Genomic DNA, 26,666 nt, shown 5'->3' with positions numbered 1-26,666 from the left:
TGCTACCTCTGGACTGTCTTTTGGGGCAGGACCTCCCGTGTCCTTGCAGCTCCTGCCAGTCTCCTTTGGTCGTGTTCCTGAGCACAGAAGGACCATTTGGCCTGCAAGGGTTGAGAAGCATTTATGTTTTGTCCCTTTTTGACTGAGATATCAGCTTTTTAAAAATAATTAATCGTGCTTTGGCTCCTCATTTTGGTCATGTCTATAGAAGAGAGTTTGAATTAGCAAGTATATCTGAGGTCGATTTGAAGTTGGACTTCAATGATCCTTGTGGGTCCCTTCCAACTTAGGTTATTCAGGATAATCTAGATCAACTTCAAAAGAGGTAAAAACAAGGAGAATTTTACTTAAGAGTGCTACAAAATTTTCTTCTCTTGGCACCTTTCATTGGCCCCTTTGTATTTTTTGTCTAGCTTTTCTGTACTACTTGATCAATGTATGACGTGAGGAAAAACCAAACCTACACTTCACAGGGGCTTTAAAGGTGGGATGTGGTTTCCTCACAGTGTCCACCTGACATGCTGTTGTAGTTGGAATGGCTTTGGCTACTGCATGTGGTGTCAGTCCTGATAACTCCAGTGGAATCATGGAATTACAGACTGGTTTGGGTTGGAAGGCACCCTAAAGCTCAGCTGGATCTACCCACAGCCATGGGCAGGGACACTTTCCACTAGACAGATTGCTCCAAGCCCCATCCTACCTGGCCTGAGACACTACCAAGAATGGGACAGGGAGCAACAGTGGATGGGCAGCACTTACATGTCTTTGTGACATCAGGACTTTTTATCAGAAAGTTGTTAAGAAAATGAGAAAGTTTTCATATAGCTGTTAAATTCCTTGAGGCCGGGAAAGTTCTGGACATTGGCCCTGTTGTACCTTTCTCACCTGGTGTTTTAAAATAATGGTTTTTATTTCATGTATCTCTTCCCCAGGTAAGAAACCAAAAGCAACCTGCCTTTATTGAGTTCTCAAGAACGCAGTCGGCCCTCTGGTACATTATCAAGATGCATTAGGAATCTGGATCTGGTGCCAAAAGGACTCCATGAGTTTCCATGACTCTCTTGAACTCCAACGCAGATACTTTTGGATATAAATTTCTGTTCTAAGGAGAAGAGTGTGTACTCCAACTCCTTTCTGCCAGCCTGCTGGCAGAGGCATTTCACTAAGATCATGGACCATCCTAATAGGGATAAGGATGAAAGGCAGCGGACAACGAAAGGAATGCCGGGAAGGAGCGGACACGGCTCTCGGCCAAGCTCATCGACATCCTCCGGCGTTCTTATGGTGGGACCCAACTTCAGAGTGGGCAAGAAGATTGGGTGTGGGAACTTTGGAGAGCTCAGACTAGGTAAGAAGCAAACGTTTTAGTGGCCTGCATTATGCAAATTAGCCTTTCACCACTGGAATATAAATATGTAAAAACTTACCCTGGCTCAAGAAACGCGTGCGCTGTCTTGTTTCCCAAGTGTTTGAGCTGCCTTATCCGAAGCCTCTGACTCAGAAGATGTAACTCTTAGCATGATTTTGATTTACATAAAGTCAAAGGGAATACACTGGAGAGGCCAAAGATGCAAATTTTGAACAATCCCAACAAATGACGACTGTTCACAGTGCTGAATGTCTTGCCTAAGGTGAAAAAAAAAATCTTAACTGTGAATTGCTAAATCTTGCTCTCAATTTTTTGTTTATAAGCTAGAACACCCATTTAAAGGGATGGGTGAGACTCTTTCCTAGCACTCAGTCTCAATTCCATATCCTTCTCTAACCTCACTGCCCTAATTTCAGCCCCATTACTCTCTCCCTGCTCTGTCTGTGTGTTGGACTTGCTGGGAGGAGCAGGATGTGCCGAGTGGCCCATCTGGCTCCCTCAGCCGGCCTGGCAGCCCCACATTTGTTCATGGTCTGTTGGTTTCCTAACCACGTCTTGCAGCTGGTTGCCCAAAACAGATGGTTCCACTGATGCATTGTTTGTTTAGGACTACTTAAGAGACCAATGCAGAGCAGTGCACTGTGCTTTTAAGTCATCCTAAAAAAACAATGGTTGTGTTTTAAATGAGGTGAGGGAAGCAGCTGGTGTTGCCTCACATAACTCAAGGGTCATAACACTACTTGAGAGTGTCTTGGTAGATTCCTGCTCAGAATCTGTCATCTTAAATGAATCTTTTTGATTTCTGAGGTTGGGTTATTGCATCAATACATGTGCTGCTGTTCCATGGGGTGAAGATCAACCAGCTCACTCCTAGTGTGTCTCAGTAAATGCGTATTTAGGTTTCAGCATTGCATCAGAGAAGTTTTATTGATTCACCCGAGCAGAGATAACATTCCTAAGGTGGAGAGAAACCGAGGGCAAGGGTGGAAACTCCCACCTTCCTGCACATGAGTATAATTGGCAGTTAAAGATAAATTTGGATCCTTACAGTGACATAACATGAATTGCTCTATTGGATTCTCAAAGCCCCCCCAGCAGCAAACGTCATGATCTCAGGATCCCCAGGGAGATGTTGAATTGCTTTGCAATCCAAGCTCTGCTCTGAGGTTTAGCAGCTGTAGTGGATCTCTCTGGTTTTATGGCTCTTGAGTTTATTCAGCTGGTGCCCAAATCACAGAATCACAAACTGGTTTGGGTTGAAGGACACCTTAAAGCTCATCCCATCCCACCCCTGCCATGGGCAGGGGCATTACCCACTGTCCCAGGTTGCTCCAAGCCCCATCCAGCCTGGCCTTGGACACTGCCAGGGATCCAGAGGCAGCCACAGCTGCTCTGGACATCTGTGCCAGGGCCTCACCACCCTCACAAGGAACAATTCCTTCCCAATATCCCATCTAACCCTGCCCTCTGGCAGTGGAAAGCCACTCCTTGTGTCCTGTCCCTCCATCCCTTGTCCCCAGTTCCTCTCCAGCTCTCCTGGAGCCCCTTCAGGCCCTGCCAGGGGCTCTGAGCTCTCCCTGGAGCCTTCTCTTCTCCAGGTGAGCACCCCCAGCTCTCCCAGCCTGGCTCCAGAGCAGAGGGGCTCCAGCCCTCAGAGCAGCTCTGTGGCCTCCCCTGGACTTGTTCCAGCAGCTCCAGGTCCTGCTGCTGTTGTTGGGCCCTGTCTTGGAGGCAGCTCCGCAGGTGGGCCTGAGGGAGCAGAGGGGCAGAACCCCCCCTCCCCTGCTGCCCACACTCTGGGGAGGCAGCTCCTGTTTCCATGATTCTTCTTCCCATTTCTCAAAATTTTAGTGGTATTGGGTTTGTGACTTGTGTACAGTTTCATAGCATGGACTTCACAGAAGAGATTTCACTTCTGAAAACGTCAATTTACGGAGAAATTCAGTTTTAAATTGCAACACCTGCTAATTATATGCTTCTTTTTTTTAAATAATACATGTATTGTTAGTGCTAGTTTAAACTGTTACAAAACTTTAGGCAATGATCCACATGTACAACTAACAATTTGTTGTAAGGTTCATATAGAAGCTATATTAATCTTTCCTTTTTTAATTTCTCTTGCTTTTTGCCAGTCACTTTCACTTTAAGAGCTCCTGTTTGCTCAAATAGCAGCTATTTCTCTTGCACAGCCCATGGTAATTATCGCTGGGGGGAAGGAGAAGCAGCAGCTGAAATCCGAGCACACAAGTCTCTGATAACAGTTTTGTCCTGCGAAGATGAATGATGTGCCCTCTGCTTTTTGCCTATTTTTCACTTGGTTTCAGAGTAGTTAAGCACCAATCACAGGCAGAACAAAGTCAAAGAGAAAGTAGGCTTTTTCAATTCCCTGAAGAATTTCTCTTTTTCGAGGTGTTGTGTTTTCAGTTTTAGCTGCTCTTGTTTGAGTCTTCAGGGAGGAGGAGATGGCACTTACCTAATGAAGCTGTTTGCTGTATATATGCAGCTCACTGCTCAGGGTTGATCTTTCTGCCTGAAAATACAGCTCACCCAAGGATATGACTTTTTTGGAGCATGTGGGAGCAGCACAGTTAGATTCCAGCCCTCAAGGAGCTGAGATGGGGAGATGAGCACAAAGCTTAGCATTTGATAGGACAGGGGAAATGGCCACAAGTTGTACTGGGGCCGGGGGGGGGGGGTGGGGGGTGTCAGGCTGGATATTAGGAAAAAGCTTCCTCACTGAAAAGGCAGCTGAGCATTGGAACAGGCTCCTCAGGGAAGCATTGAAGTCACCATCCCAGCGGAAAAGCTGCTGCTTTGTAGGTTGCCAGGTCAGGGCAGTTCCATTGGAAGTGGGAAGGTACTCCCAAAAGTGAGAATCACCCAGATGCCTCCCAGGCTGCAGTTTGAAGCCAGGAACTCTTCTTCACAACAAGTAAACCAGTAAAATAAATACTTAAAGGTGATAACAACATCTGATACTGGGGCTGTAATTCCAAAATAAAAAGTCATGATTTGACTGGAATAATGTTAGATGTGGAGGGCAGGGCAGGAGTAGATCCTGGGAAGCACCAGGATACACCAGGAGCTGTTTCAGACCTGCTCTAGAAGGAACAGCAAATCAGGCATGTCCCAATGATCTGGTCTCTGTGTAGGTGCATCACTTTGGAGATGGATCATTTTGGGCTTCTTTTTTGCTTCCCTCCTTGGGGTTTTATTTTGCTCTTCAAAGCATCCAACTTCCTCACGGATTTGGGCTGGAGCTTGTGTGCCTTGGTGTGCTCAAACTGAGCATCTCCACTATGTCCTGAGCTGCTCCCTCAGTGTGGGCACCAGGAGATGGGAGGATTCTGTCCCTCTGTCCCACTCAGGTGAGACCCCACCTGCAGAGCTGCCTCCAGCTCTGGGGTCCCCAATATCAGAAGGACATGGAGCTGCTGGAACAAGCCCAGAGGCGGCTTTGTGGGCTGGAGCCCCTCTGCCCTGGAGCCAGCCTGGGAGAACTGGGGGTGCTCACCTGCAGAAGAGAAGGCTCCAGGGAAATTTCAAAGCCCCTGCCAGTGCCTGAAGGGGCTCCAGGAGAGCTGGAGAAGGACTTGGGACAAGGGATGGAGTGACAGGACAAGCAGGATTGGCTTTCCACTGCCAGAATGGAATACTGAGAAGAAAACCTTCCCTGTGAGGGTGGGGAGGCCCTGGCACAGGTTGTCCAGAGCAGCTGTGGCTGCCCCTGGATCCCTGAAAGTGTCCAAGGCCAGGCTGGATGGGGCTTTCCTTGTTCTTTCTTTAAGCCAAAAGTAAATTTACTCTCTTGGCTGAGCTCCACCAGACTGGAAGTTTAAAACAGTCCAGTCACTGTGGTGACCCAGATTTGTAAGGCAAGTTCTCCGTATTCCAATGGCAAAATTATTTTTTTTAAGATCTTGGCCACTTGTTATTCCAGAGCATTTATTTCCAAGAATGGTTCTGTTACCTGCAGTTTTCCTGCAGTTCAGTCTGGCTTGGGACACATAAGGAAAAATATTCCACTTTCTTCCCCTCTGCACTCACAGAACCCACGGATTTCCCTGGTCAGCTCAGTGCTTTGGGGGAAGTCTTGTTCTGTTTTTAGACCAAGATCTCACTTATTCTTTCGGAGTTTACAAAACCTCCCTGAGATTACACTTACAGTGGCACAGTTTTTGCCTTTCCATATAACTTTTCCCTCTGTAAGGGCAAGCCTGGTCCCTCGGAGCTGGGGGAGGCAATTTCCTCATTCCAACCTGCCTGGGGTCTACCAGGTACTAATATTTTACTTTATTACCCTCATTTTTGGCTGATGAACACCCCGAGTCCAGGAAGCAGCAGCACACTCAGGATATGTTCTCAGAACTGCTTTTCACAGTGAAATTTTAAGTATGGACCTGCACTGACCCTGGGAATACAGACTCCAGGCTCTTTCCCTTTGGGATATGAGAAGTACATCATCTTTGCCATCAGTCAAATTTGATGATGAAATGAACCTGGTCTAGTGGGAGGTGTCCCTGCCCATGGCAGGGGTGGAATGAGATGGGCTTTGAGGTCCCTTCCAACCCAAACCATTCTGGGGTTTTGATCCAAGGAGGGGGAAGAGGCAGTTCCAGGGACCACAATAAACCTGGAGCTGCCAGTGGGGCTTATTTGCTGGTAGCTAATGCAGAGCAGATAATCCAAGTGTGTTTAGATTTCCTTCCTTTAATGTCCTCACTTCTTCTCCCCCCAGCTGTTGGCTGGAGCCCTGGTCTGTCTCAGAGGGTTTATCTGCCACCTGCTTTTCCATGGATTTGGCCTGTGAGCTCTTCCAATGCTTTTGGCAGGTTCCTGATGAAACTGCAAAATCTCCTTTCTACCCTTAGTTTCCAGTCTGGGCATAATATTATGTCTTTTTCTAAAAGACTGAAAGAAATACATGGAAACCCCCTCGTGTGTCAGAGGTTAATGCTGAGGCTCAGCTTTCAGCTCTGCTGGCAGAAGATACCCCCTCTGAGGATATTTAACCTCACACCTGTCCTGTGTTAAAGAGCATCACCAGGTACCTAAATAGGTTGGAGCTGTGATGTCTTCTGTTCCTGAGGGATGTTAAAACAATCTGCTTGGTGTAGACTGGGCCTGGGAACACCTAATCACAGATTTAGAGGTCAGAAGATCCCTGAGTGATACAGCAGGGAAAGCATCAGAAGAAGTTAAATGCAGAAAACATGAAGCTATTATAAAGTAAACTAAATTTCCCCTGATATTTCAGGATTTAAAGATGACTGTGTGTCTTTTCCCATGTTCATAACGTCCTTAATTTTATTGGGTCTCCCTGTGCTGTTGTATCCTGTGCTGGGGAGTACATGGCATGTTTTTTTGTGCTGCCATGTGGATATGGAAGAGCTGCTCCAGCTCCTGCCTGCTCAGAGTGATGTCACTCCCTCTCCTGGGCTTTCTCAAGAGCTGGGCTGTCCAAGCATCAATATCCATTACAGGAATTGGAAAATAAGTGAGTAAGAGAGCTGAGCAAAGCTGATGCTACAAATAAGCCCTGATAACCTCCATCCTGGATTGCTCCTGAATTTTGGAGTTGCTCAGTAAAAGCATGACTTGTGCTGTGACACTGATGACAAAGGTGAACATTTCCCTGAATAAATCCACAGGGAGCTTTTGTGGTGGGGGCTTCCTTCCTCCAATGGGACAGTGGGACTAGAGGAGGTCAGGAGGGTGTCAGGATGGTGGGACAGAGGGGGTCCAGGCACTGCCCAAGCATCCTTCCCTGTGGTATCTCTTCCAGGAGAGTTTTCTGTCAGGCATGAGCCAGGTGGAGGGGGAGTGATTGCTCCAGTTCCCTGGCAGAGGGAGCAGAGGACGTTGAGTGATACCATAACTGGCAGTGTCAGAACACAGGGGGAGATGCTCCGTGACACGGAGCTGTGCATCACTGCCTCACTTCACTGAGGGGGCCCAGGGCTTGCTTCAAACACCAGACAGGCTCCTGGAGGAAAATTCCCTTCCAGCTGTAGCATGCAGGGTCCGAGCTCTGCTTTGGTGCACGGGGAGCTGGATTTGAGCTCCACTGGTTGTGTTCATCTCAGGCTCCTGCCCTTTGTGCTTCCCAGGGCATGATCAACCTAGGGAAACTCCTTGTACATCCCAGGATGAAATTGTCCAGTGTCCAGCAGATCCAAGACATTTCCAAAAGCAATGACACTCTGACTCTTCCGTTTTTGTTCCCAAGACTTTTTTGGCATTGTGGATAAAGAAGCCTACCTAGTGTGTCTGGGATACCTCCGTCAACACATGCATGGAGTGAAAGTGCTGCCATCAAATGCAATTACCTTGTGCTGAGTGGGAGGTGTTATTTGCCTGCCCTGCTAAACTGCTGCAAACTATTCATTATTTTGATTATTTTCAGGCTTATACTTTGTTAAAGGCAGGAACTTCAGGGGGAATGGGGAAAATAGCCCTTTGGCATCAGTGTCACTATTTCTCATTGTGCCTCCAGCTGCAAGTGTTGAATGTGGAACTAAAAGATTTTTTTTTCTCCTCCCTTTGCAGGTAAAAATCTCTACACCAATGAATATGTAGCGATCAAACTGGTAAGTAGTAACTTCAGGTGTCTTTAAATTACTTGTATTTCATGTTAAAAATTCAGACCAAAACTAAGTTTTTCAATCTGGGCTCAGTGCCGCTCTCACCCTCAGCTGGGAATGACTTGTTAAAACTTAAGAGAAGTTCTTAAAAGCACTAAAAGCAGGAGAAAAAAGTCATCCTTCCACCTGATGAAGATTTTTGGTACCTAAAGGATCTATAGCTGTCTTAGAGCACTGGGAGCCTTGTTCCTCTGCCCAGGTTCCAGTGAAGGGCACTGGTGGTGGGTTTGCCAACCTCCTGCCATGGCTCAAACCTCTCCATTCAGGACTCTGTGGATTCTCCAGCTGTCAGAATGTTTGGTCAGGGGCATGGCACTGAGCAGCCTGGTGGTCAGTGTTTTTGGAGTCAAGAGGCAGGAAAGAAAGTGTTCCTTTGGTTAAAATTCCCTGAGGGAGCAGAGCACAGTTGGGTCTGGTGTGATACTTCAGAGACTGCAGATGCAACAGGCAAAACAAGATCCACTTTGGTGAAGATCAGTCTTTCCTCTGACTGCCTTGGATTGCAGAGAAGATACAGTCTCATCATCTGTGGAATCTGGGGGATGGGGAACTCCTTAACTTGCAGATCTGCATTTATAAACTCACAGCTTAGTAGTTTTTGTTTATGCCTGAACTTTTCCTGTCTGTTAACTCAGACTTTCATTAGTCCCTTGTGGTTTCAGATTCAATATCTTCACCTGAAGTGCTGAGTTCTCATGCAAACACTCTTTAAACATAATCCAAGCTATAAAATCTGAAGTTAAAGTTGTGGTGCTAATTTGATACTGCAGCAAGCCCCTCAGATTGCCCAAGTTGATGCTATCTGACAAAATGACAAGAATCACTGTGGTGACAGAAAATCAGGGTGGACTTGGTGCATTAATTGTGATCACGTTTGAGTGTCTCAGATTCATATCTCTGGCTTTCCCCTTATGATGTGTAGTAGATGAAAAATAATTACAGCTTTGCAGGAGGGACTTGTTTCACACCTGTTGGCAAATGTCAGAAGATGTTCCCTAAACTAAATAAGTAAAAGCCCGTGGAGGAATTCAGGAACATGGTATCCCAGAGGGGTTTGCATTTCCTGAAAGGAATCTTAAAGTTCATCTCATTCCATCCCCTGCCACGGTGAAACACCAAGGACACCTCCCACTAGCCCAGGTTGCTCCAAGCCCCATCCAACCTGGCTTTGGACTCTTCCAAGGATGGGGCAGCCACTCCTGCTCTGCACGACCTGTGCCAGAGTCTCACACCCTCACAGAGAAGGATTTCTTCCCAATATCCCATGTATCCCTGCCTTCTGGCAGTGAGAAACCATTTCCTCTTGTTCTATCACTCCAGGCCTTTGTCCCAAGTCCCTCTCCAGCTCTCCTGGAGCCCCTTCAGGCCCTGGCAGGGGCTCTGAGCTCTCCCTGGAGCCTTTTCTCCTCCAGGTGACCACCCCCAGCTCTCCCAGCCTGGCTCCATAGGAGATACCCTTGATATGGATGCACAGTAGAAAGGATTGTTGCCTTTAGGCCATAGAAAATGTGCTGTGTACACAGGCATTGTGTTTTATTAAGGTAATAATGCTTCTAATTTGCTTCCAAAGATAATCCCACAAAGTCGTTGCATTGGAAGCCATAAGGTAAAAACACAGCTGGCCTAGTCCAAAAGGTGCTTTTTTTCTCTCAAAAAAGTGACTGTAGTGACGCCTCTCAGTAACCTGATGCTTTTCCATATGGCAAGACTCAGTGACATTGCCTCATGGCTGCCTCAATCTGACCTGTTTTTCTGGTCACATTCTTTCTTCATTTTTCTTACTATTTTTGTTGCAGTTACTCTGCAACACTCTTCAGTTTCATTTGCCCTTTTGTGATCCAGGCTTAAAAATCTCAGGTCCTTCTTTTGTGAGAGGCTGGAATTACCATCCAGTGGCCATCCAGGTGTTCATATATGTGCTCTGTTTTGGAGAAGTTTAAGGAGGGAACAGTAGAAGAAATGGGAGTTTCTTGGTCTCCTAATATTAGGCAAAATTCTACAGGAGTAAGAATGACTCAGCCTCCTTAGCAGCAAATACACTTCTCTTACATGTGGACTTAACTGCTCTTTTCTTTATCCTTCAAATAATTTGTGGATTAGTGGTGGAGTAGCATAAGTAAGATGTACTTAGAGGCAGCATTTTCTTTTATCTTTATTGTTGGACTGATTCAGAGCACTGCTCCAAGTCCTTCAAGCTGTGAGATTGTCTTCTGCCACTGCAACCCTGCTGTCTCAGCTATTCCTGCCTCCTGTCACAACATTAGAGCTGGGAAATGATGGAATTGTGTGATGGCTACCAAGAGCCCATCAGAAAGTGCTGTGAAATTCCATGCTAATGCCTCATGGTTTCTTTTTGGGACTGAGGCTACACCTTGGAAAACTGCTGGCAGTGGAGATTGGTCCTTGTGTTGATTTGTGTGCTGTCACCATATAGCTCCTGGTACTGCTCTTCCTCTGACTTACTTGGTCAGGGGCATCTGGTTTCTTCTTCTGAAGGTTTTCAAAGCTGCATTGTCCACAGTAGGAATTTTTTCCCTGGGAGAAGCCAGCCTGGTGCCATGCAGCTGCAGTCAGAGCACAAGTACCAGGCCATCCCCTGGCAGCAATGATGACGCCGTTGGTTCGAGCTGTGGATTTTCTCCATTAGGCAGTAGCAATTCAGTTATTTTTACTACAAACACAAAATCTGCCATCATCCCTAAGCCCTTGGCCTACAGGACAACCATCTGTGCTGGTATGATCTTCTCAGAAGCTGCCATGACTCTGGCAAGTGTCCAGAGCTCTGGCTCCAGCAGCTCCTGATGCAGAAGTGGCTCAGGGCTGCCTCCCCTGATTTTGTCACTTGCAACATTCTGTCCTGCTACATCAATCCTTCTCCTTTTCATGTTTGGATGAATAAATTACTCCCTGAACATGCCGAGTTCCTGTTGCCCTGAATCCCTGTGCTCTGCAGGTGTCTGTAGACTCAAGCCACCAGCAACAATTATCTTAATTTAAATGTGACTTATATAACAACCTTGTTTATATGTTGCTTTGTATTTGCCTTCAGTGCAGGTCCAGTTTTTCCTCCAAAATATTTTTTCACAATGTTTGTTGAGTATTTGGTCATATTTGTCTTCTGGAGCTTTAAAACATCAGAAATTTTGTGGCCTTGGAGGATTTTTCAATGAGTCTATGATTGAGAATTAACCAGGAGCATTTATTCCCTTACTGGAAAACGGATGGGGTGACTTGAGCTGATGAGGAACAGCTTGGCTGCAGGTCAAATTGCCTGAATTCCTGTACAGAATTCCTTCTCCACACTTAGGAAGAAGCATTGACTGTGGAATTCACACCCAGTGTGGGCATCAGCCTTACAGTGTAGACCACAGGTCAACAAAAATTGAGGCCAGTATTAACTCCTATCTCCAGGCTGCCTGGACAGTTGATGAACCCACATCCATTCCTATCCCAAGTGCACAGTTTTATTGCAAATGTAATTACTCCAGTCTCTTAATCCTCTCCATATTAACTTTATATTTTTAGAACCTCTCTAATCTTGCCCGTTAATGCCTTGATGGATCGTAGGCATTAAGTCTTGTGTGTAAAGCACAGATGAGTAACAGCTGATAAATGGGATGGTTTGGGTGCATTGCAGACTTACCCATTCTATTTTTTTTTTGTATTTTGTGGATAAAAATAGAATGTTATTGAGTGTTTCAAGATACTTGATTGACACCTGCCACAAGAAGGGGGAGACTTTTTCCTTTTTCCCAACTGTCTGGCTCCACTGTGGTGCTTGCTGTGAGTGACTGGTCTGATTTAAAACACACTTGTATGACTCAACATTTCTCAAAAACACAGGACAGATACCAGCAAAAGCACTGTGGGCAATCACAGTGCCCATAGAGTGAATTGGGGCTTGAGCTTTTGCAACCTTGACTTCCCTCTGCCAATGTCCAGGATTGTTCTTCAAGGACCAGCAGCTTTGTGGAATGATTCTTGAATTTCACTGCAATGAGTGAGCTTTGTATTTAAATGAGGAGGTTCTTTCTCCTCCAGAGAGCAAATCTTACTGCTTTTTGTTCTCTTATTATTTAAATGACATGTAATGGTGACGTCTGTTGTTAGACTTTCAATCTTGGATGTTTCAATTATGCACAAATCTTCAAGTATAGGACAGAACTTCTTTTAGTCAAACTGATTTTAACCAATTTATTTATTTCTGTTCTAGGAACCAATTAAATCCCGGGCACCACAGCTTCATTTAGAATACAGATTTTATAAACAACTTGGAAGTGCAGGTGAGTAAACCTACCTTAAGCTTATCAAAAGTTTTATTAAATTTCTCTAATAAAGGGATTTCTTTATTAAATCAAATACCACCATAGTATTTGTTGTGTAACTCTGACTTGAACTAAGGGATCTGAGCCAATTCCTTTTAGCCTCACATGAATTTTGGAAGCTATTTGGTGAGAATGGGTTCATAATGATGATATTGGGTAATTGTGTGGACCTAAAACCTTGAGTTTGTGAGGATTTGCTGATATGGAGATAGCATTGTAAGTGTGTTTGTAAAACATAGGACTTGTCAATGGATGGGAAGTTATTTGTGTATAGAACAACATCCCTTAAGTAGGTGACCTAAAGTCTTTAAACCTAGGAAATAGTTTTCATTTTTACTTGTTAAATCATAAGAGCGTCCACAAGCCCCACAGTTCCTCTGTGCAACCACAGTCTACAGCAAACAGGAGAAAAACAGAGCAGGATCAGCCAAAGGTGGAATTTTTTTATACATTTTTTTCTGACAGTATCTGATTTCCCTGATACAGAGCTTGAGTTGTGTCTAATAGTATGTGGATTTTTCTTCCCTGAATTTATGGTTGTTTTTCAAGCCTGAAGAGCCTTTTAGCATGTTCTGTTTCCTGTGCCAAGGATTTCCACAGCCTCAAGCAGGGTGTTCCACTGCTCAAGGAGGTCTCTGTGAAGCAACAATATTCTCTGCTCCTTCTGTGCCTTGATCATATATTGACTTTGGATTTTGACAAGTTTCTTACATTACTGTAGTTTTTTTATACTTTTGATTTTATTTTCCCTGTTTTCCCTGAATGGCCCCAGCTTCCACTTGCAGAGGATGTCTGATGGGCATCCAAAAATACTTTGGTAATAATATATGACCAAAATACTCAGTTGAAGTTCCTGTGGAGTTCTGTTGGTGCTTGTGATTTCTGGGATACCCCAGCCCACATGTCTTGTGACACATGAATGAATCCCAGTCTGCTTTTTCTGAACCACTTGGCTTCCTTCCACTCTCCAAAGATGTTAATTAAGGAATTATAAAACTGATGAAAATTTGAAGGAATAGCTTTATTTTGGTCAGATTAAGTATTTGTTTAAGCTTTCCATCCTATCATGCTTACGCACTCAGAGCATTAATGGGGTCACGGAATGGTTTAGGGTGGAAAGGACCTTAAAGCCCATTTCATTTCACCCCCTGCCATGGGCAGGGACACCTTCCACTATCCCAGGTTGCTCCAAGCCCCATCCAACCTGGCCTTGGACACTGCCAGGGGTGGGGCACCCACAGCTGTTCTGGGCAGCCTGTGCCTCACCACTCCCACAGGGAGGAATTCCTTCCTAGTCTTTAATCTACTGTCTTGGAGGATTTGTCAAGGGGCTGTTGGGAAGCCTCCTGAACAACCTGACTCTGTTTCTCTCTCTGTGTGGTCCCATGGGTGTCACACATGCAGCTCTGATGAGCTGTTGGATGCCTTGAGAAGCTCTTGTGCTGAAGTTCTGCTAAACAGCTGGAAATCAGCCAGGACTTGAGTGGAGGATGTGAACTACAATTCTGGTCTCACCATGAAACCTGGAATCTGAACAAAACAACTTTTGGTGGAGTCAGGTTGCCAGGAGCAGGGAGGCTTGATTTGGTGCCTGCACCAGGGATTAGGGCTGGAAAAATAAGTGCTGACATTGGGGAAACAGAGGGGTCTGTTCTCAGTGATGTTGCTGGTGCCAGGCTCCCCATAATGGTCTTTGCTCTGGAACTGCTCAAACAGCCAGGCTTGAACTTCCAATAGGGATGTCTGGTGACTTGTGGTACACTTGCCAAACTGAGACTAGAAGTGTCCGAACACATGGTATGCATGACTCAGAGAAAACAACAGTAGTGTCGCATGTGACATTCTGCTCAATAAATTAGCCAATTAATCCTGCCAAATGACGTGGCTGGCTGCAGCTCCCACCTTTAGCTGAAGGAGGGAGAGCAGAGGGAGCCTGGCTGTGACACCATGGGAGCCACCTCGTCCCCTTGGCAGCTCAGCAGCACCATTCAACTGCCTGTGCAGCCACATGGGCCCAGTGAGCTCTGAGATGTCAAAATTGTCATCACCTACAGCTTTGGGAGAAAAACTGGGGTTTTTTTTCTAATAGGAAGAGTTTAAATGGTGTTTTCCTTCTTGGATGTTCAGAATAAACATTTTTAAATGCATTACTCTTGGGTAGTAGTCAGAGGAAAACTAAGGCTGAAAGGGACTGACTTACTTGGCCAACGCCTGAAGGATGTGTGTGGCTATCAATTGCCTGCTTCACTTGACATCATCAAAAACTAGTGAAAATAGCCTTTTTTTCCTTTTTCTAAGCTATTCAGTCAAGTTTTGCATTTCCCTTGATGCAGTTGGACAGAGCAGCAAACAGCCCAGTAATTCAGAAGCTAAATCCTGAGATGAGCTTTCATGTGAGATGTTTCCACATGAACAGAGGATGTGATAACTGCCTCTTCCTTTAGCAGTGACTCTGTGCCACGTGCTCCATCAGTTTTGATGTTCCAAGACTTTCTGACAGGCACCAAAGTTGCATCTGTTCCTTCCCAGCAGCACCAGTTTCTCTGCCTGCCACATGGCTCAGATGAGGATCCCTAGTCAGCTTGGATTAGCAAAGGAGCAGACTGGATTTCATGTGTCTCAGACATCTTAAGATGCTTCACACTAGATTAAGTGATGGAGCAGAGAGAAGTTTGTCAAAGGGATATAAACTATAGGAATGTGGCTCTTCTTGGTGCTTCTCAGAACAGCTCAGTACTGGTGGATGGATCCAGTAGATTCAGAGAAAGTCCTGAGTCAGGAGTAACCAGCTAACAGATGTCTGTGATGTGCTGCTTTGGATATTTGATGCTGTCTCTGATGTTTTAGTGCCTCCTTGTTTTAGGGAAACTAATAGTTCCCCTGTAATTCCCTTCCTCTAACTGTTGTGCATAGAAACAGATTTGCATGATTCTTCCTTGAACTTTTCTCCCTGCAGAAGTCAAGCAAGGCCCTGCTGCACAGTGACCATCTGCTAGCTGCTTGTTTCTCACTGTGGAATTAAATATTTAATAACCTAAAATAGTGTCTGAGCTCTTTACCTTCATGTGAGCAGCAAAACAAAAGAGCAAAGCGCGGGCACAGAGTCAGGGACCTGATGGTCAGTCCATAGGGTGTCTCAGGAAAGGCCATCTTTCCTTTAGGAAATGTAATTCATTTAGGTTTTAGGTAGTCTGGGATATGATCCATTTGCTCACCAAGATAATTGAAGTAGTTTTAATAATCTCTGTGCAAACTAGTTACATTGCTCTCATCAGTCCTCTAATGCCAGTGTTGTACTGAACTGTTTAATGATTGGGGTCTGTCCTAAAAGCCACATGAGCTTGCACCAGTGTCCTGGCCTGAGCTATCCCCAGGATCTTGTTTTACTGGTGCTGGCACAGCCAGTCCTGATGGCAGCACCTCCCTGAGCATGAGTATGAGTAGCACAGTCCAAGTGTGATAGTTATTCCCCAAGATAAGGCTCTTGCTCTATGACCCTCCATGAGGACTAGCTGTAGCAGGTGTTTCTTCCTCTCCAAAGCTGGTTCCTTAGCTCCTGGGCTTCTCCATGCTCTGATGCTTTGTACAGCTGCTTGAATCTGCTGCTTCCATACCATGGGGACAAGAGGAGCTGCCCCTCCAACTGGACCAGATGCTTCTGCATCTCCAAGTGCTGCCAGAAGCAGTTCAAGTCTCCAAAATGTTTCTGGTATTGGATAGGTCACTTGAGCATGTCATTTGTCCCCTGTACTTGAAGTTTGTGGAATAAACTGAGTTATTTATCCATGGTCAAACAGTCCCAGCTCCTGGCTCCTGGAATGGTTCAACTTCCTGGGCAGTTACCAAAGGACAAAGTTTTGGCTTTGCTTGAACTGCCCTGCACACCCAGCAGCATCCCAGGCCCCTCCTGCTTCGTTTGGGATGAGTAAAAGCAGCTGCCCTTCCTGTGGTTTGCAGGAGTCCTGCAGCAGCTGGGTCCTGCTGGTGGCACAGCAGGGTCTCAGTGATTCCACTGGCTCTGTCCTGTGGGCTCTGTTTGCTTGTGGATAACAGGAATAGTCTTTTTGTTTTGAGGCTGATTCCAGATTAGAAGAATCCAGTCTTCTATTCAGGACCTTGCTGGAAGAAGTCCAGAGGAAGGTACAGAAATATTTCAGGGGCAGGAACCCCTCTGCTCTGGAGCCAGGTTGGGAGAACTGGGGGTGTTCACCTGGAGGAGAGAAGGCTCCAGGGAGACCTTAAAGCCCCTTCCAGTGCCTGAAGGGGCTCCAGGAGAGCTGGAGAGGATTTGGTACAAGGGCCTGGAGTGCCATGGCAAGGGAGAATGGCTTCCCATTGTCAGAGAGCAGGGATAGATGGGATATTGGGAAGGAATTCTTCCCTGTGAGGGTGATGAGGCCCTGGCACAGGTTGTCCCATCCCTGGAAGTGTGCAAAACCAGGTTAGATGGAGATTGGAGCAACCTGGTCTAGTGGAAGGTGTCCCTGCCCATGGCAGGTAGTGAAATGAAATGGCTTTTAGGGACCCTTCCAACCCAAACCATTCTGGGATTTGTTACCACATTACCACCCTCTCCCTGTTGAGGCCATATGTAATGCTTTCCCTGTAAGCATCCCCTGTGGAAGGTAAAATGGAGCACTGCGCGCTTCTGGCTTTCTTTTGGCTACATGGAGCCAATGCTCAAGTTTCCCCATAGTGACAGCTTCTGCCTGTGCACATCGTGTGCAGAAGTCATGCATTTTTGATTCAGTAGTAGTTTATTTTTATATCAGCTGGCAGATGAGTCACACCTTCCCCCACCCTTCACAGTCCCACCTTGGCACGTGTGATTCATTCAGACACGTGTGCTGTGCGCTGAGCTCTGTGTCATGGCTCCACAGCCAGTGGCCGTTCCCAGCACGGGCAGGTGACACTGGCAGGTGGATGTTGGACGTCATGAGCAGCGTGGTGGGGAGGAGAAGAGGAGTCTGATACGCTGGAGAATCCCAGGAAACCAAGATCTCTGCTGTCCCCAGCCCACGCAGCGGATGAGTCACAGTGTAGGAGCAGAATGTTCTGAGTCAGGGAGGGGTATGTCAGTACATATAGAATATTGACGGATTCTGTGGTTTTGTTTTAATTCCTGCTCTGTAAACAAGTTCACCTCTAATGAAGTATGGAGTCTGTGTGTTTACTTTGGGACCTCTCTGTGTTGCACAACTCGCCAGAGCAAAGCAGTCTGTTTACTTGTCAGGAGGTAGGACTGAGGGAAATGAAGGTGGTATAAATAACCAAGCCTTTGCATAGTCTAGTCAATATTTGCATATATATTCCTCAGTGTGGCTGAGCTGTCTGCTATCCATGCTGCCTATGGAGCTCTCCTGTGGGGATTGCCTGCATTGAGCACCTTTTTCTGTTGCTCTTGCTTTACCCACACACACTTTGTATGTATCGCTGTGCTTTATGAAGAAATTCTTTCCATGCCAGTTGCACAAAGCTGTCATTCACATGCCAATTATGGGTCATTTTGGTAAAGCTTGTTATAGGATGGATGTAAACAAGTCACCTTGGTGGAGCTGCCAGCAACACGATTTTACAGGGAGGTCGTTGTGCACAACACTCCTCTCCAAGGGAGTGAGAGTAACTCGAGGCCATGTGAGGGAGGGTGAGTGCAAGAGGTCCCCACCCTTGTTTAATTAAGAAGTGTGAACATACCCATTAACACTGGCCACAGTCACTTTAATCTTCAGAATTCTCACTCATATTTGCCACCTGGATGGAAACATTGCTGTGGCCAGGAGCTGGGCCAGGTCACCCCTCAGCAGGGGGCTGGTTTGGGGGAGATGGAGCTGCTGGGTGGGGATGATCATAAAATCACAGAGTGGTTTGGATTGGGAGGGACTTTAAAGCTCATCTTGTGGCCATATGGGCAGGGACACCTTCCACTAGACCAGCTTGCTCAGATCTCTCTCCAGTCTGGTCTTGAACACTTCTAAGGATTGCCCTTCTGCACCCCAAAGTGAGTTTGGACTTGTGTGGAGCAACACCTGGCTGTCACCTGAGGTATTTTGTGTCCTGCTTATTGTATGGAAGGGTTTGTTCATACCTGTCACACTACAACGCTCTGGATGAGCACTGCAGCCTCCTCCTTTGAAATACTGGAAATATTTTAGATTGCCAGTGTTCAGTGACTATAAGTATTTAATAAGTGACTCATCTGTGCAAGGTGATACAAAACTGACATCTCTTTACAAGGAAAGCAGCTTTGGGACACATCTCATGTCAGTCATTCTTTACCTCAGATGCCTGCAAGCAACAGATCTGAAGGCTTTAAGATGTTGGGTTAATTTTCTATCAGCAAGGAACGTCTCAAATCCTGCACAGAAGTGTTCCCTTGGCCATAGGTGGGAGATGTTCAGCAATGGAGATGCAATTTTATTCTACTGAAGATAGGTTTTTAGGCAAAAAGTGGAGATGCTCACACTGAGCTGTATATTAAGGAATGGTGATCAGCAGCTTCATTGTAAAGTCAGAGTAGTCCAAGGAGCTTGAACTTGAGGGATCCTGGACTTGCAAGCTTTTGAATTGAAGAATGAAATGTAGTGGATTACTGTAAAGTGCTCATTTAGACCCTGCTGCTTTCAGAGCTGGCTTGCTGTTGCTCTCCAGAGAATTATGTTTCACTATTTAAAACTGCTTGGCTTTTTTTTTTCACATGGCCATTCCCTTGTTAGGAAGGGCTTTCTGAATGTGCACATTTCAGCATCTCAGCATCAGAAGTTTTGACTTCCTTGGGCTAAATTTAGGTTTTGTCAATTGAAAGTTATCAGATGCTTTTAAAGCAAGGCCATTAATATTTGAATATGAGATTAAGGCAGTTTCCTTTTTATATTCAGAAAAGTCTTCATGCATCTCGTACTCTTCCGGTATTTGTGGCAGTAATCACAAATCAAATGCCAGCAACTCCAGGTAGCACCTGAAGGGGAGCAGCAGGATGCTGGGAAGCTGGAAAATGCCTTTCCTGGAGACACTTTTCCTTGAAGCCTGACATGACCATAAACTTGTGGCAGCTGGACTCATCCAGGTCATCCCAGGTACCTCCCTGGGTTCTCCTCACAGTTACTGATGTCCACTAAAAGCAGGTTGTGGGTTGTGGGATGTGCTGCTGCTCTGAGGATCCAGCACAGCTCAAGGAGAGGGACAGACATTTAATCATCAAGGTCTCTGTGCTGCTTCTGGTACCTTCTAGCAAACTCCAAGCTGAAATATGTCTTGCTGGCTGTCCGCCCAGGCTGTGCTTGGAAACTGGAGTGCCTCAGCCATCAGAGTGGGGAGGTGAAGACCACAGAACCACAGACTGTTCTGGGTTGGGAGGGACCTTAATGCTCATCTCATTCCATTCCCTGCCATGGGCAGGGACAGCTTCCACTACCCCAGGCTGCTCCAAGCCCTGTCCAACCTGGACTTGAAAACTTCCAGGGGTGAGGAGTCCACGTGATACGTGATGTTTGAAGATAAACCTTGGAATTGATATTTACATTGAGTGAAAAACCCAGTTTGGCAATGAGGGCCAGGATAATTACTCAGGGTTAGGAGTTGGTTGGCTGTTCTGCTTGTCTCACCTTCCTATCCCTTCTATGAACATTCTTCTAGCCATGAGGATGCTGCACTTGGAAACTAATTGAGATCTAAAGCTATAAAATTAGTTTTCAGGGGGGGCTGCTGTTTCAGGTGTTGAGCAGTGCCTTGATACAAAGAAAGCTCTTTCCCCTTTGGAAGGTGGGTGCCAGATTTAGTGGGATCTCTTCCAATGCAGTAGAGGCATCCTACACACACTGGAGATTTCTAAGGTGAAACACTGAGCTGTGCCAGGGAAGTCCTGTTATGGAGGGCTGCTCACCTCCCAGATAGGCTCTCCAGTGGGTTTGGAATTTGTGTTTTGGAGCTATGCCCTGCTTGCTATTGAAAAACCTCCTCTCATTGCTAAAAGATAAGCCACCAGCTCTGCCTGAGTCTATGATAGGTCAGGCTGGAGTTCTGAAGTTTTGTAATAATTTTTCTGTCTGAAAGTGGCAATTTTCCTTTTAAAATTCCATTGCTACCCGCTCCTACTTGGCTCCCTTGAGGTGAAACAGAGATGATATCTGGAGGTAGGATCTGATTTAGCGCCTCTGAACTTCTGTTTGGCAGCAGGTTCTCCTGTGATAAGAGGGAGTGGGAGGTTTACCCTCAGGCTGGAAGGACCGTGTGGGTAACACTTTCCTACTCATGTGAAAAATCCCTTTTCCCCTCCAGTCCTGCAGTAGTGATGGGACGGATGGATGCCAATCTCTTGGCTCATTGTGGGGAGTTTACGTGCATTTGATTCTTATCCATCACTTTCTAGTTTGATGCTGCTGCAGGGGCAAACCTGCAAAAATCCACCCTCCCAGTGGGACCAGTATGAGTTCTGGGGCCTGAGTTGCACCCACAGCTTTGCAGGCAGATCCCAGCACAGCTCTGGGTTGACACATTGGGCTGTGCTGCCAGAAATGGCACTGGATTGTCCCACCACAGTCTGGTGGGAATCTGGCCTTCATCTTCCTCCTGAGCACCCAAAGCTGTGTGTCTGATACCACTGTCTGCTTTATCCAGCTGGATCTGACCCACTGATCTGCCATGCCAGTTAAAAATGCTGTTGGATCCATGACAAATCCTGCCTGTTATATGCCAGTTTTTGCCATCCTGGTGAGACTGACTGGCCACTGCTCAGTGCTGTGGCTGCAGCTCAGGCTGTCAGACCCTCCCTGCATTGGCATCGTGGTTGTGTCACCCCAGTGTGCAGCTGGGGAAGAAGCAGGGAAAAGCTCTGCCTCCAGCCAACATCCTATGGAGGTGAGCTGAGGAAGAGCAAGGGCCATCCTGGACTTGGTGTGATCAAACCAAAATGGTTCTCTGGGCAGCAGAGGAGCAGTTCAGCACAGGCAATTTGGTTTTGCTGCTTTTGTGGCATTTTTCATCTGCCCAGAAGTAGCCTCTTCCCTGGCACTGCTTCTGGAGTTAAATTTGGGTGCTGCTGAGCAATCAAGAGTTCTTGTTGACTTTTCTTAAGATTATACTTGTAATGTCATTAACACACATCACTTCATGTGCGTAACATGTTCCTGATGGGCAGCTGAGGGTCAGTTCTGATCTCTGCTCCCTGTGACCAGAAATACCTGAGGGAATATTTGGAGCTGTATTAGGAAGGTTTAGGTTGGATATTGGGAAAAGGTTCTTCCCCCAAAGGGTAGTGGGGCACTGAACAGGCTCCCCAGGGAATGGTCACAGTCCCAGGGCTGCACAGCTCAGGTGTTTGGACAATGCTCTCAGGCACAGGGTGGGATTGTTGAGGTGTCCTGTGCAGGGGCAGAAGTTGGACTTGTTGGTCCTTGTAAGGCCCTTCCAGCACAGGATATTCCATGATTCTATGAACTTGTTCTAAAAAGGAAAGAAAATTACCAAAGGCCCCATGATTTCTTCTCAACGTCTCTGTTACCTGGGACAAATGAAACGGCCCAAACCTGCCATTTAATAATTCCCTCTCAGCAAGTAGGGCTGAGGAATTGCACATCAAAGGAAACCTTATCAGGAGCAATTTCCAATTTCTCCTTGGAGTTTTTTTTTTTTCTTCTTTTTTTCTTTTTTCTTTTTTTTTTTTTTTTTTTGGGGGGGGGGGGGAGTGGGGTAGGGAGGGAAGGAAACTTGTTTCTTTGTTGGTTTTTTTCCTTCTTTTTGGTTGGATTTTTGTGGTTGTTCTAAAGCAGCAGAACCTAGTTGGCCACACAGATGTGCTCTGGCAGAGCTCACATGGCTCTGTGAGCTGCAGTGGAGCAGAACAAAGAATAGTTTAGGTTGGAAAAGAAGCCCTCTCAAACCATCAAGTCCAGCCATACCTCAGTGCTGACAAGGCCACCATGGACCCCTGTCCCCAAGTGCCACATCCACATGGCTATTAAATCCCTCCAGGAATGTTACTGAGTGGCTCCACCACTGCCCTGGGCTGCTGTTCCAATGGTTTTCTTTCATCTTTTTCCTTGTATTGCAGGTGTGTGGGAAAAGATAATAAGGACAGAACTTAAGCTAGAACTTTCTTGGGTGGTTTGAAGTAACTCTTCTAAAATTATCTACTGGTTTTATCCTTCTCTTAAGGTGTTTTTCTATGTTCCAGTGTCATCATCACTGGAGCAAGACATTGTGTTGGATATAAAATCCAGTATAAAAACAGTAACGTGGAGATTTGAATACAGTAGTTTCCCCCGAGCCCTAGAAATGTGAATTCAGTCCTTTGAAACTTGCCAAAAAAGTGATTTATTGTGCTCTGCTTTATTCTTCCATGTTTGCCGAGAATTTCACTTGACTTTTGAAAAAATTTCACTTGACTAATTTAGCTGTTAGAGCTAAAAAACTGCCTGTGAATGGGTGTTTCTGGGTAAATTTCCCAGATTTTTAAAGTTTTCCTGCATTTGACCTTTTCAGATAGGGCTGATTCTCTTCCCAATATTTTTTTTATCATTATGAATACAAATATGAGTGTCTCCTTGGTACCCCCTCTTCAAGTGCTTCTTGCTTTGTGGATGTGAGGAGTTGTTTAATAAAGTGAAGCCATGATGTCAGGAAACCACCTCGTACCACTCAAGGAAGATGAAATGCCACCCTGTTCTAATAACACAGGGATCCTGAGATTTGTTTTTCTGCAGTTGAAGTAAAAATCAAGTTGTTTGGATTTGCACCAGCAGCAAGAACAAATATGTTCTTCCTTCTGTCCTTCCCTGGTCTGTTTTTCTGCTGTTCCTTTTCCTGTACTTTTCCTTTTTGTAGATTCAATTACTACCAAAATTAAACAAAACACAGCAGAGATTAAATACATCCTGCATATCCTGAGATAGGCTGGAGTGATGGTGGAGTCTTGGAGTGCACATGGAACTCTTTGGAGATGACAGCAGCTCTGTCTCCTCACAGCTCATAGACAGCTGTTGCACCATTACGTGCCTGGTGTCGTCTCTTCCCCTGGAAAGCTCAGCTTTCTCTGCCATCATCAGGGGAGGAGGTGTTGATCCAATACCTCCCTGTGGCTTTCCCATCCCTGGAAGTGTTCAAGGCCAGGTTGGATGGGTCTTGGAGCAACCTGGTCTACTGGAAGGTGTCCCTGCCCATGGCAGCTTTGAGGTCACTTCCAGCTTCTGTTGTTCTCCTTCGAGTGATTTCATCTTGGGTTCAGGGAGTGTTTGAGCTGCACCTTTTCTATATCCAAGGCCAGGAGTAGGGCCTTGCTCTCCCTCTCCTCCTCACCCACCAGTGGGCTAAAGCAGAAAGTTGTGCTGCAGAAATTCCTGCTAGGCAGTAGTGCAAGAGCATTCAGCATTTGCTAGAGGAAATGATTTATTGCCCAGACAAAGCAGGGAAAGGTGCTGTGAAAAACTGGCAGCAGAGAGCCAAGTATCTGGCAGCAGTTGGAGCAAACAGAGCAGGAGGATGTTCAGGGACAGGAGATGTGTGAGGAGCCCTGGACAGGTCTGGCTGCTCTTCACCCTGTTCAAATGAGTGAGAAAGAACTAAAGGTAAATTGTGGGCTCCCAAACCACAGTATCAGAGCTCAAGAGAGGAAGGAAACTATTCAGGAGCTTCACAGGCTGAAAGCACTCACAGCATGGTGTCATCTCTGTGGATCCCCATCGGAGCTGCCACAGTGCCAGCTGTCCTCTGGCTCCTCCAGCTCCATGGATGTGACATCAGATCACTATTTTTAGGTTCTTTCCCTAATCTTACGCCAGCTCAAGGTTTGTGAAGCCTAGGAGTGGTTGGTGAGATTGTGGCAGACGGTTTCCACCACCTCTTTTTCCACCTGCAAGTGAGCTGGTGTTGGAGTCACAAACTACATTTTCTGCTTGTTTTCTTTCACATCTCAACTGCTTTTTCTCAAACAAGAGAAAACACTCTCAATCACCCAAAATCTCTGTCCTTCCCTAAGCTCCTCCAGGTAAGATTGAAGGTGAAGGACTGTATTACAAAGCTTTTGCAGCTGTACTTTGAAGGAAGATATCTCTGAAAGGCATCCAATCAAATATATAAAAGACCCTTAGGACAAGGTTATTCCCAGTAACAAGCCCAATCTCAACTTTTCTCTCATCTTTCTGTTTTTGAAGCAGACTATTCCAAAATCTGAAGGGCGGGATGAGTCTTTTTACTTCCAGCTCACAGAAATAACCTGTTAACTGACGTGCTCAGGTAGATTTACATGTTTGAAGAGGTTAAAAGCTGAGATCTTGGTCGAGTGGATGTTGATCACAAATCTTCTCTTTCAGCCAGGATTTTATTCCGATTTGAAAATTAAGAGAAGGGTAGATCCTCATTAGTGTAATCAGCTTAAATGGGTTGACTACTCTAAAGCAATTTGTTTAATTTGTTTGGAACGTGTTTAATTTTAGCTATAGATATGCAGCCCTCTCACAGTTGCTATTTATGGTGTTCATCGTGTAATTTTGTGTTCTGTGAAAAATTTTTGTAAAAATAAACTTTCTGCTCTGAATGCGAATTTGGTGATAATCTACGGCCCATTCATCAGAGCCTCTTGAAAACCACACAGAACTTTGTGTGCACTGATGCTTCTGGTGTGTGTCTGCATCTCTTTCAGTCAGAAAGAATTCTTGCTGCCCACACAGAGCGTGGATTTGCATCAAGCATCAGCCCTTTGCTGGGCCTTGGGTTGCTCCCCCCTCCCTCTGTCTTTGGGTTTGGAATTTGGGGTTCTTCAGGAGTGTCTCCCCTCTGCAATAGAGCTCAGTGTCAAAACATTCATGAAGAGAGGATCTGAATTCTTCTTTAATTCTTGAAATTGAAGATGTCAGCTTCTCTATTTGGCTACACCTCATGGAAGGGCAGTGGAAAACAACTCCCCGTGGGAGCAAAAACCATGGGTGGGTCAGAAACTACTGATATTGATCACAAGCTCTGGATGTTTCCTGATGATTTCCTGTATGGGGATGTGGCACTTCTCCTTCCATTGATGTAGATACTACGTGCAGCTTCCTGCACTTGCTCCCTTGTTCCTCCTTGGGTGTATTTCACTTGCTGTTGATGAGGTTTATTGGTAGCCTCTCATGATGCTCGCACAGAGCCTCAGCCCAGGTGCTCTTCCAGAGCAGGTGGGTTCTGCTTCCTGTGCCTTCCATGCAGAGCAGGTGCTGCAAACTCGGATTTCCCTGGGGCATAACCTTAGATTGGCATCTCTACCCATTGCATTTTATAACCAGTCCTGGAAATGGCTTTGGAATGTCTGTGTGCCTGAACTAATGCGGTTTTTTGGAGTATGTTGGATGTCTGAGGGTTTTGTGGCCATTAGTCATGCTGTAAAAACACAGGGCAGCAAGATAACATTACTGGAATCATCCAGGACACTTGATCATGGATGGAAGTTTCTGAAAGGTGTTGTTGCAGGTGTTAATCCAGCTCAGATAAAACTCTCTGGAAGAGCAGTGATCCTGCTCTTCATTACTGTTCCCATTCTTGTGTTCAAGTTCAAGCCAAGTGTTTTTTGGGTTGATCCAACAGCCACAGAGCATGAGGAAGGATGGGAAAGTCCCTTTTGGTGGCAGCCCAGGAGCAGTGAGAGTTCAGCATCCCCGGAAAGCTAAGACCAGTCTCAGGAGTGTGGGGGAATCAAAGTCTTGAGTTTTTGGCTTTGATGTCTGCATTTGCTCTCATTCCAGCAGTGATGCTTTAATCTACAAAATGCTTTGCTAGGTTTTCGCTGTGCTCAGCTTGAATTTCTTCCAAGACATCACTCTGCTGAAATAGCAGAATTTGCCTGTGGATTCCAGTGCAGCAATCAGTCTGTGTTTATTGGGGTGATAAACTTCCTGTGAGAGTGAGGGTGGAGTGGGGCCTTTTCCATGTAGCTGAGCCAAATCACTCAGCAGCGAGACCAAAGCCGTTAAGCAAATTGAGATAATTTCTGCTTGCAGCAGTCTCTGCTACAATAAACTGGTTTTCCTCCAAAGGAGAGAACCTGCACATATCATGCCTGTATTTTCTTCCCTTAGTGTATTGCTCTTGTTTGATACCATGGAGAAATTCCTAGTTCTGATGTGATTTCATACATTAATTGCATTAAACAGATCACGGTTTGTACATCAAATGTTGAATTGTACTTTTGAATCCTCAGTATGAGACTCTGCTCTGCTGGTGGCTTTTCATCCCACAGTCTCTGAATTCAGAGCTGCTCACCTACAGCATGACGCCGTGGCTTTGTGTGTGACCTTTCCGTTCCTCTCCCAATGTGATTGCTCTCCATTAAAAACCTCAACTCCAACTGCCCAGAAAAAAAAAAGT

At 45.8% G+C, this 26,666-nt stretch overlaps 1 protein-coding gene across 1 annotated transcript in view; it reads left to right on the top strand.

Annotated features, from left to right (window-relative positions):
- The window catches only part of CSNK1G1 (casein kinase 1 gamma 1), a 102,989-nt gene that overhangs the window by 42,185 nt on the left and 34,138 nt on the right, over window positions 1-26,666 (top strand). The window contains exons 3-5 of the mRNA XM_083870790.1: window positions 933-1,348; window positions 7,919-7,959; window positions 12,227-12,296. Of these exons, the coding sequence (XP_083726916.1) occupies window positions 1,171-1,348; window positions 7,919-7,959; window positions 12,227-12,296 (289 nt within the window). The 5' untranslated portion in view covers window positions 933-1,170. The remainder of the gene's footprint in view (window positions 1-932; window positions 1,349-7,918; window positions 7,960-12,226; window positions 12,297-26,666) is intronic.

Source organism: Zosterops lateralis, assembly GCF_965231275.1.
Source record: "Zosterops lateralis genome assembly, chromosome: 13".
NCBI lineage: Eukaryota > Metazoa > Chordata > Aves > Passeriformes > Zosteropidae > Zosterops > Zosterops lateralis.
Note: the sequence above shows the minus strand (reverse complement) of the source record. Positions and strands in the feature narration are given on the sequence as shown.